This window comes from Triturus cristatus, chromosome 1_2, assembly GCF_964204655.1.
Source record: "Triturus cristatus chromosome 1_2, aTriCri1.1, whole genome shotgun sequence".
Classification (NCBI taxonomy): Eukaryota; Metazoa; Chordata; class Amphibia; order Caudata; family Salamandridae; genus Triturus; species Triturus cristatus.
The window spans coordinates 485,209,288-485,221,416 of record NC_140580.1 but is presented as its reverse complement, the minus strand read 5'-3'; the positions used below and the strand labels follow the sequence as shown (position 1 = coordinate 485,221,416).

Genomic DNA, 12,129 nt, shown 5'->3' with positions numbered 1-12,129 from the left:
AAAGAATAATTATTCTTCATATGCAGTTTGTTATCATCTCTGCAGCACATGTACATTTTGTCTCCGCCTTCGTGGACTAAAATTATCTTGAATAATAAATACTGCCAACTGTACTTAAAAGCTCAGATAAAATCTGTGTCCTACCAAACATATCCCCTTTCAATTCTCCTGGCATCATACTCTAGTTCGAGCTCTCAGTACAGGTGATACCGCCAGAAGCCTTGGTGACATTATTGGTTCCCAGTGAAGGAAAGGATTTAAATAAAAATCCTCACATAAATCTGCAAAGTTGATGGGATATTGGATCCCAGTGTCTACACATCCTCAAATTGGCCATCCTCATCACTTATCACTTTCCACACAAACCACCTTGCAATCTGAGCAGCCCTAAAGTACTTACTTGACTAACTTTCCAAACCATATAAATTATTCACTATCTTCTCCCCGTTATTTAGTAGTTTAAAAGTCAGTGATGCAACCTAATGCTGCACTTGTTGCTCCAAGGCATCACTTAAAAAGACGATAGTAATATTAATGATAATAATAAAATACTACCATTAATTATAACATAACCTTGTGCATGCTTGTTGGAAAGTTTTATACCTATAAACAAAGGGATGAAGCTTCATTCGGATTAGAGCTTGAAATTATGAAGTGCCTCAAGCATAAAGTGGCAGTTTTGACTAAAATGCATGCACATAACTGATGATTTTTCCCTTTAATCCTAGTAATGCAGCAATGAGGAGAACATTTACAAATCGACTAAATAAGCAGTCACTCTTTTGTTACCTTAATTGAGGAGGGATATCTCAAAGATATCTTTGATTCATCTCAAAAAGCTTTGAATGAGAACCACATTCATCTGCCTGTGGCCAAAACAATCATTGATACTCTCTGCCGCCTCTTTTTGGAAATTAATATTGTATACATTCTTCCATAGTTTCAATACAGGATAGACAAAGTGAGGAAGAATCCTGATAGGTTAAAAGCGTAGTTTGAATTCTCCAGTAAACCTCAAACTCCAGAGAGCCTACAAATAGGAAGCGTTAGGGAAATTAACAGGACTCTCAGCAAGTCTTTGCCTTAAGAACATGTCAACAGTGCTTGTATAGAGTTAAAGACTCAAGGACATTCTGAGAGTTCTCAAAAAGCAGGTTGCCATCAATATTTCAGCCTAAAGGGGGTGTTGGAGAAGCTGTCAGCCCAGAATATAGATTTTACTTACCAAGGGATTTCACCTGGCCATTGGTCCTTTGCACTGCTTTAGATAAAATCCCTCTGGTTGCTCAATTTTACACTGAAGCAAGTAACTAAAAATACTCAGATATAAGTAAAAAAGGCTATGCATGTGCCAGTTTTACTTTGGCACTGCAATAGCTTCACATCACATTCCACATGCGCAAAAACACATTTTTGATCTTGCGACTTCACAACCAAGGACTAGTCAGATCAATTCCTTCACTCAAGCCTGAATGCTGAACCTGACCAAGTGGAGATTCTTGTATATTCATAGAAAACACTATACCAACGCTGGACATTTTATCCCAAGGAGCCATCGCCACTAATGGGCTTTTAGGCACCATTTCCTCCTGTTTCAACGTAACAGTCTTATTGCAGCATAGAGATCAGGAGGGAAGTTGTGGGGCTTGCCACAAGATATCTACTGTAGCACCACTTCAATTATTCAGTTGCTGAGTAAAGGATTATCAAAAGCTGTAATTCCTCTTTTCTAAAAAAAAAAAAGAACTGTAAAAGTGTGGTGCTGCATAAATGAACAAGTTTGTTGAAGTACAACACATTTTTTTCAAGATGCATTGAGAAGAAGGAAGTGGATTATGTTCACCTATGGCCCTTTGCTACATGGATTGAAAGCAGTTTGCAGTCAGCCAAAAAGCAGTACAGAAGGCATATCAGGATGTTTACCATTGAAAAGAGAAATACAGCTTCCAAAAACTACCACAAAAAGTCATGCAATGTAGGCAAAAGTCACACAAGAGTGTGGGTGAAAGAAGCTTCAAGAAAGAAATGCCCAAGCAGTTTCGACTGTTCATGGTCATAGAGGGTCATCCAGGACTTCATTTCTCTTATTTTGAGATTTTCCTTTGGCTGAGTATTGTATTCCTTATCGGTTTTGCTGCTTTGAATGTGTGCTTCAGTGTCTCCAATCCACATGTCAATCAATCAATCAATCAATCAATCAGTGGGCTTAAAGCGCGCTACTCACCCGTGGGGGTCTCAAGGCGCTAGGGGGAGGGGAGATCCGCTGCTCCGCGTCACTTGAAGAGCCAGGTCTTGAGGTCCTTCCTGAAGGTTTCCAGGTTAGGGCAGCGTCTGATGCTCACATGTCCACCCTTAATAGTATATCTCTCAGGCTCCTCCAAGTGACTCAGTAAGAAAGAAGAACATCTTTCATGTCACTACAGGAGTTGCTTTAACCAGATGTGAAGGGATGTCTGGGGTAGCTTCATATACTTTTACTTTCATTTAATTATTTTGGTGTATTTTAAAGCACTGGTATTTCTCAAACAATAGTGCTATAACTTATAAACAAATGAGGATAAATATAAATGATACAGTAAGGAGGATAACTAGGCCAATGGAGTCCAGTCAGACAAGTCGGTGTGCATTCGGTCACTCAGTTTATTGTATTGTATTGTGCTATAGCAGCTCTGGACAGATTTCTGTAAAGGCTATTTTGAAACCTCCAGTTTTCAGAAGTTCTTTCAATCTGAGGTGATTAGGCTTAGCTCTGAGTTGGGGGTCCAGGGTTTGTGGAAGTTTTGGATCAATCATTGCAAGGTATCGACCATCCATGTTTCTGGTGAACATCACACTGAGATTCGTCACATTAACCAGATTGAAAATAAAAACAGGGTATGATGTTATATGTCAAGGGAAATAACATTCAGGTCCTCTTTTGAACTCGTAAAATACAGATCTCATATGTAAAACAGTAACATAATTTTATATCATCTAACATATGGCGATGTGTTCTTTGTCTTCAAGTATCTTATTTTGAGGTATCAACACAGGAGCAATAAAACTTAAAATGAAATGATATATTATTGTGAAATTGCAACTCACAATTTAGAAGCTTTTAGACATTCCATGAGGTTGTAGTAGTGTATCAGTGCAAGTCCTAACTACCTTCTGAACAGTCTTTACTAAACCATTGTAGGAGTAAGATGAGCACATTGTGCCATTAGATCCGCCACAATGCGTCTGTAGCAGTTGGATTTTCCTAAGGAGGGACTCCATGAAAGATGCCAGGCATTGTAATCTTACTGCTATCATGTGACAGTGATCAGTATCTTCAGATTGTTATGGGTTTCACATGGAAGGTTCCACTGAAGAAATGGGCTCCTGTGACATTATACCTAGCACATATCAGCATAATCTATGGGTTGAGAATTGACATTTGGAGAGTGGATTATCAACTGTTGCATGCATTGTTGATGTCTCCGTCATTCCTGCTCTCACATTTCTCACAGGTTTGTGGGTTTCCCTGTACCCATGGCTCCCTCTACATAGATCCTCCTCTCCCATTCCTATGCTGTCCTTTTGCCCCCTTGTCCTCATGTCTGCCTGTCCACTTGATTTTCTGTAAAATCTTGTGATGGACTTTTAAGCACACCCATCCTTGGAGGCCCGTCTACTGAGTATCACGAGATTAAACTTTACAACAGCCTACGTCGAAAAAATAATCTTCTACTGCATGGAACCACAGCAAGTCAAGTGATGTGACCAGCGTCAATAACCACATAACATGTCACTCAGCATTGGCAATCTAAGAAGGATATATTCGTTTCATTATTGATTTACTCAGCATCATTTTTCCAAAGTGTAATTACAATTTAGTGTGATCTTAAGGGAATCCAAATCAAGTTGAACCCTAAATTTGCATTATACTGTTCTAATGTGTGCATTTTTGCAATCAGCTTGATATTAGGCATGAAGATGTGGAGAATATTTTTGTCTTACCATGGGGACCCTGGAACTGGAGTAGATGCAACAGGTTTATTCCCTTTAGGCAGGCAGTCTTCCTCTTTGACTTTTGTGATGACATGTTCCTTGAAGTGCAAAATAGTGTACAATGCATCAATAAAAAGACTTTCAACATAATTACTGTATTTATAGCGTTAATATAAGACAAATGCCATAACCATTTCAATCAAATATTGCTATTAGCAAGCTGAATACCAGCATAGACTTCTATAATTTTCTAAATGTGTTTTACTTGTAATAATTCTGCTTCAGTCATTTGCAACAGTCTTTCTTAGAGTTAACATTTCAACCTAGAATGATCTTAGGCAAATCATAAAGATACATTGAACACATCTGAATATGTAAATTGACCACAAATCTTACAGTGTTGTATTGTTGTTTAAGTTTGGTACATTCGGCCCAAAATGCCTTAAAATTATAGTGTCTACTTTTACAAACACATAGAGTACATATGTGGCTGTGTGCCATGTCATGTGTGTTTGTGCCTATGTGTGTTAATGTACACATGCATGTTTCTGCTTATATGTGTGTGGTGTGTTTAGATGAGACATTGAATTGGTGAATTAGACAACATTGTAGTGTGTTCATTTATATATTTAATATTTTTTCTTTTCAAAAGTCTTCGGATAGAAGCCACTACATTTTGCTGTTGTAGACAGTAGAGTAGATCATGAGTAACTATAATCATTCTCTTGCAGTAAAGGAAAAGTGTCTTTGGTGGGTAGGATTAATTCAGCTGCAGTTTTTTTTTCAATGGTTTCTTGACATTCTTTGTGGACAATGGCATCGAGAAAGTATCAACACTTTGTATTGGGATGTCTTTTATTTTTTATTGCACACTGCCAGTGTATGAAGGGTCCTGAGGTCTGACCTTTGCAACCAAATTTGCCTCACTTGACATCATATCAAAGTTAGGTGTTTAAGGAGGGTGTAAAAATTGGGATCAAGACTCTCCTGTGCTTTGAAGACTTTAGAGAGACATTAGTGTTTTATTTGTGCCACTGGATGCCAATGAAGTACTTTGATGGCCATCATAACTTAGCTTGACTTCTTTAAGTTAAGGTAGGGTCTGACCACTTGAGTTAAATACATTTTAGTGTTGCTGTATCTATGATAGGGCCTCTGGCTTAGAAAATAGTGCAATAGTAGCGTCTTGACAGCACCAGGCTCTGTTCTATTTAATCTTATAAGACACCTCTGGCAGCGGGAAGACCCTTCTCAGAATTATAATGTAGAAGTCAGTGTTTTTATCTATCATGGATATCTTATCAGAGGTTCTCATTGGTCCACACTTCTGAGTTCTATATTGTAAGTGGAAAAAGTGATGCATCTAACATGCTAAGATAGATGAAAGGTAGGTCAACATCAGCAGTGCAGATTTCTTTTTTAGAACCTTTTAAACATTCACGTTTCCTTTATCCAGCAAAGCATATATTCGAGGAGGATAATCAAGTTATTATTTGGATCACTAGGATTGTCCTATCGATCACTCAATCAATCAATCAATCAATCTCAGCCCTAGAATTATGCAGGATAAATTGGATTTTTATATCCCTTAGCGTAACCTTAGGTCAGGCAACCACACACTAGCAAAAACCATACACATAAAAAGAGTTAGAGAAGAGGGTCGCTCCTTTTCTTATTTGGCAGCTACCCATTGGAATAAACTTGTGCAAGAGCTTCGTCTCACTGAGGACCAAGTGAGATTCAGAAAGAAGCTGAAGACTTGGTTTTTCTCAGTACTCAAGTTTTGAAGTCCATGTATTATTGCTCTAGACCTGATGCTTTATGTCATATGTCAAAATACCCCTTTAACAGGATTCCGCTTATCCTACCGCTCTAATGTCCCTTGGGAGGAAGGTTGCACTCTACAAATACAAATACAAATCAGGGAATTGTGAAGCATACTACTCATCCGTGAGGGTCTCAAGACACTATGGTGGGGGGCAGCTTCAGTCGGTCAAAGAGCCAGGTATTGAAGGTCTTCCTGAAGATGTGCAGGGTGGGGGCGCGTCTGATGTCAATTGGGAGCTCGTTCCAAGTCTTAGCCGCGATGTAGGAAAGGCTCTTCCACCCATTCTTGCTCTGCGGATGTACTGGGCTTCGGCGAGGGCAAGGTCATTGGATCGGAGGCTTCTCCTGGGTACATGAAAGTAGATTCTTTCATTGAGATATTGGGGTCCGGTGCTGTGCAGGCATTTGTAGGCGTGGGTGAGTATCTTGAAAGTTACTCTCTTCTCGAAGGGGAGCCAGTGGATTTCTTGCAGGTGTTGGGTAATGTGTTTGTGTTGAGTGATGCCGAGGACAAGTCTGGCTGTGGTGTTCTGTATGGTCTGGAGTTTACAGAGTAGAAATTTGTTGATACCGGCATAGAGGGCATTGCTGTAGTTCAGCATGTTGGTTATGAGTGCATGGGTGATGGTCTTTCTTGATTCGGGGGATCCATTTGAAGGTCTTGCGAAGGATGCAGAGGGTGTTGAAACAGATTGAGGCGATGGCGTTGATCTGTCTGATCTTGGAGAGGGAGGAGTGGAGAATGAAGCCAAGGTTCTGGGCGTGGTCTGTGGGGTTGGGAGGGTCTGCTGAGGGCGGTGGGTCACCAGGTGTAGTCCCAGGCAGAGAGGGAGGGTCCATGGACGAGGACTTCTTTCTTCTCTGTGTTGAGCTTCAGGCAGCAGCTGCTCATCCAGGATGTGACATCCTTCATCCCTTCCTGGAAGCTGAGTCTTGTGGTGATGGGGTCCTTCGTGAGGGAGAGAATGAGCTGGGTGTTAGGATACTATGCTGAGTCCGTGCTCTCTGACGATGGAGGCGAGGGGAGCCATGTAGATGTTGAAGAGCATAAGGCTGTGCAATGATCCTTTTGGTACTCTGCAGTTGATCTTTGTGTGTTTGGAGAGGAAGGGTGGAAGTCAAATTTTTGGGATTCTGCTGGTGAGGAAGGAGTGGAGCCAGTCGAGGGCAGTTCCCTGTATGCCAGCGTCGTGGAGTCTGGTGGTGAGTGGGTGGTGGGAGACGGTGTCGAAGACTGCAGAGAGGTCGAGTAGGATCACGGCCATGGTTGAGGAGAGTACGGATGTTGTCTGTAGCGGCGAGTAGAGTGGTCTCTGTGCTGTGGTTGCTGTAGAATCCGGATTGGGAGGGGTCTAAAATGGAGTTCTATTCGATGAATTTCATTAGTTGGATGTATCGGTGATGCATAATTTTGACATTTAAGATGTTATAGATGTGTTTAGATCACATGAACAGACACATTAGTGAGTTAATGTGTGGGTGTTTTATAAAATCATACTGTCAACCGCAATGCTTCGATTTCTCCAGTAAAATACTGCTGTCAATTTATTGATTCAAAGATCAGACTATTTTCCCAAAGAAACTCTATGGATAATTGTAAATCTCTGCACAGGTCTACTAAATTTCTAATAAAGCAGTTCCAATAACTTCCTTCTGAAACTCATTTAGAGTAAACATTGAAAAGAGTCTAGATGTTTAGTGAATTAGATGAATAAGCAAACATTGGCAACGATTTGAAACCTATTCTGCTCCTTTTTAATTCAAAGTACAGAAAACAAATGTTGTGCAAGTGGATGCTAATAAATGTACAGACCACTGCAGAGACAAATGCTGAGTCAATGCATACTACGTAATATAGTTTGGGTAGCAGACTCAAAAACATCAGAGTCAGCCAATACTGCAAATACTGTAAAGATTCATACACATAACACATTATATAAATATAGATATATCCTAGATATATATAAACCATACCCGAATAGAGATGTTCCATATAGAATATGTAAGACTTTTAGGAAATAATATATTATTCTACATTTATGTAACATTTTCTATCCAAGTATGCTTTTACATTTTAGGATATATTGGTTGCTCTCATCCTCCAAAAGGAAAGTAATCAATGGCACCGGCTCATTTCTGGTGCAAAATATGTCACTATAAAACTAAATGCTGGATGGCAGCAAGCATCTTAAGATGCAATTAGCCTACCACCACACAAACCAATACAAAGGCATACGTGCAACTGGTTTTTAATATCTACATAACCTTAAAGGCCACATGATTGAGTTTTATCCTAAGTCTCACCTAAGCTCACTGTAAAATCAGCTAATGTTCAGCTCAAAAAGTAAAAAAACTTTCTCAACATACATACAACTTACATTTCAAACTCTGAACACAAAACAGAGTGATACAAGAAACATCACCCTAAATACACATACTGCCCTCAACGTATCTCTTCTATCAGAGATTCTGCACACTTTTGCCAGACTCGCACAACTAGATTGAAAAATATGATTACAACAACCTTAGTCATCAATAACCTAAACTTCCATAATTCCATTGCTTTCTATTTCACTGATACATGAAAATGTTCTGTGGGGAAGAAACTAAGAAGAAAGTCCATGCTAATACTAAGGACTTCTCATTTAAAAACCCAATAGTCACAACTAAAATCAACCTTGGTATCAGCTTCCTCCAACTATAAATATGTGCATTATCCCAACTAATTAGACCGCCTAAGTAACTATAACCCAGTAAATAGGAACAAGTTGCTACTTATCAGTAAATTAAAAATAAGGGCTTGATTCACAATCTGAATTTTGTAGCATGTATCATAGTACTACAGTAGTCTGCTTAATTAAAACAAAATGCAGTTCACAAACCTGCGGGTGGAAATGTCCACATCCTCCTCTCCCATATTTTGCATGGGGAGATCAATGTATGTGTAAATGTACTACTTAGAGGTAGGAACTAGCAGGAGTGATGAGTAGAATCGGGAATATCTATTACTAAATGGGAGGAATTTAGGGAGGGATAAGGAGGGTTTGGTTTAGTGAGGCGTATGGAGGAGTTTAGGGAAGAACTACATGCTATTACAAACACTCACCTACAAAAGAGTAAGACAACTGCTATACACAAATTACAAGCCTGATTCACAAAGGTAAAGTTAGACGTTTGGTCTATACTTAGACCATACGCCTCAGTTTACGAATTTGGGAATTCACACAGGGCATTTACTAGTTTTATCGTAATGTCCGCACTCAGGGCGGATATCCATCCGATGGCGGACATAAAGATAGTACTCGCAAATGCCCTTTGTGTATTCCTAAAGTCATAAACATGGATGTTTGGTCTAAGTTTAGACCAAACTTCTAAGCTTACCTACGTGAACCAGGCCCTACATTTGTGAAGTTACTACTGCCCTAAAGATGAGCACTAGTAAATGTAATCCCAGCCCAGCCTTAGAGTAAGTTCTGTACCACACAAGGCTGCTCACAAAAACCGCAACATGCTCCCGTAAAAAATAATGGGGGCAGGGCACACTATCCAAAGCCCAGTAGGACATTTTTTTTAAATAATTACATTATTCTAACTGTAAATTGTGCATATGTACATTTTTTGTCCTGTACATTATTGTATTGAATTAAAAAATGATGATGCGGTTCTGATGGCTAGAGCCCCGGTGCCCTTGCAGAATTCTATAGTGATCTACTCTGCCTTTATTGCAGACCTGGATTTACAAGTGAATAAAACAAAGACCTTTGTTTTGGCAGAGGGCGTGACTTAAAAAAAGATAGATGAAGTTCCTTATAGAGGGCAAAAGTATAGATCGTGTCAAAAAATGTGCTTATCTAGATATTCAGTTTGACACTAAACTAAAATGGAAAGAGATGGTGTCAAATAGAGCAATTCTGATGGTGGAAAGCATAGCTGCACTTTTAAATTAGCAAAAAACCTAGGTAGTAAGCCAAACCAGGAAATGATCCAAATTTATTTAGCAAAAACAATGTCTATAGCTACATATGAGGCAGCAATATGGGGCACAGCTCAAGTGGAAGAATTACAAAATATAGAAGACAAATTTGCCAAACGACTATTGTCTATTCCGGCTACGTGCTCCAATTTTATTGCCCATAATGAACTAGGATTGTCATATATTAGTGACACAATTAAAATGGCTCTGCTTTTGCTATGGTTAATGATATGGAAAGGAAAAGAGGTCCAACTTAGGCAGGATATTATAAGTGATATCCTGAAGCTCCACCATTCTGCAACTATTCCCGGTCTAACCTATGTTAGGCAGACGTTCTTTTAGATGGGTTTGGAGGAACTTTATGAATCTCCTAGTAGATGTGAATTTGATCCCAAATCAAGACAGAAATAACTTTTTATAGCTAAAAGTAATGATGCAAGATGGGAAAGGAATAAAGCAAAAATGCACAGTAATCTCATATCAGGTCTTACCATCTGTGTTTCCAATGTTATTTTGCAATCACGTTAAGTTAACCTTTCAATGTAATGTCCTATGTTAACCAATATTTGCCAGGCTATAACGTGCTGTAATGTCTTCCGACTTGTCCATATGGTTCAACAACTCAAGCAAAGTGATGTATTAAATCAATCAACCAATATCCTTATTTGATCCCTGCAAAGGAGATCATCAAAGACACATAATACACACAAATGTTCTTAAATATTCAAAAAGACACAAAGAAGTATAAAAAAGACATGCAAGGTCAGTAAAAAGATGATAAAATAACTATCAAAGCTAAAACCAAGCATTTAAACATCACTGAGTTGTGCAGGCAAAGTGCATTTTTCAAATAAGATACAAACATCAGAGTTGCAACAAACATAACAATGCCACTCTGCACTTGCTAAATTTTTGCTTCATTAAAGGAGGCAACAAATAACATTTAGGGCCCCATTACGATGACGGGCGGACTTTGTCTGCCCGTGACTGTAACGGACAACGGGACCGACTGCCAGAGGTGCGGCAGTCCCGCGGGGCCAATTAGGATGCGACCGCCAGGGGCATCTCTTACATTGCGGTGGGTGGTGCGGTAAGCAGCACGTGCCGCAATGTAAAAGCTGTATGTTGTGCATTGACATGCACAACGTGACAGGCAACGCGCCTGCCACCTTGTGCATGCCAAGTGCACCCCCACCCCCCAACACCTCGAGGGCCCACAAGGGGCCCCCAAAGCCAAAGACCGCATTCCTTTCCTGGCGGCATCACTGCCATGGAAAGGCACAAATCCGCACACATCATAATATGGTGGGCGGTGCCTGTCAGGCACCGCCACCATATTAACGCCCAGAACCGCACGGCAGGCAGTCATAATGATTGCCTGCCTGCAGAAAAGCAACGGATGGTCTTTCTGTCTGCCGCTGTAACCCCGCCATTGTAATATGGCGGGGGGTAAATGGAGGGTGGGCGGGGAAAGATGTTGGGTGGATCGCCACCGCCGGTCGGGTGGTGGCGATCCGCCCGACATCATAATGGCCCCCTTAGTGAGGAGAAGGTAAAATCTACAAAAAATAGAAAATGTAACAGGGTCTGGGGTGGCATCTCATCACAAACACATGTGTAAATATCAGATAAGGTGAATTGACCTTGTTGGAAACAGAGTATCCACCTAATTAAACCTAGCCTAAAGCAGGATAGCAGCTTACATTCCCAGATACCCTGTTTCACATTCAAGTACGGTGCTCCCCAGCATAGTTTGTGTGTGGCTGTAATCCTTGACGGAGGGCTTCAATAATTCTCTACCCTCTCTGAGCCGTTCTATAAGAGAGAGAGCACTCCCTGTTCCACCTCTATCATTTTTGCAAATATCTGAAGGTTTCTCATCAATAGACATAGAGCCAAGGTTGTCTCCTGAATAAGCCAGGGTATCCTGTTCCCGTAGTTACATAAAATGGATTCCAAAATAATTTCCTTATTCAGATTTTGTGTCAAATTGAGCACCACAACAACAGGAGAGCAAGAATAATCTGGTCCTCAATGTACTCTGAGCCCAGTTCCTGATGAATAGCACAATGAGATGTTGATAAAGGGACCCCCAAAAGACAGAGGTACAACCTATTTTCCTCAGATTGGGCACTACTCACATCCGTATAACCTCATACCCCATACCCCTGCACCATAAGTCAATATGGGCAGACACTTCCTCCTGTACATTTCAAGCACAGGATGAATGGGCTTATTGCCAATGGAGGAGGCACGGGAAAAATTGGTGCCATGTGCATGCAAAAAATGATTCTTTTTTTCATTAACACATAGGATCCAGGTGCACGCACTATCATACAATATGCCCAGATAAAGAA

General features: G+C 40.3%; 1 protein-coding gene across 1 annotated transcript in view; it reads right to left on the bottom strand.

The window, feature by feature from the left end:
• The window catches only part of TCERG1L (transcription elongation regulator 1 like), a 1,143,777-nt gene that overhangs the window by 475,945 nt on the left and 655,703 nt on the right, over nt 1-12,129 (bottom strand). The window contains exon 7 of the mRNA XM_085606206.1: nt 3,982-4,070. Within this exon, the coding sequence (XP_085462332.1) occupies nt 3,982-4,070 (89 nt within the window). The remainder of the gene's footprint in view (nt 1-3,981; nt 4,071-12,129) is intronic.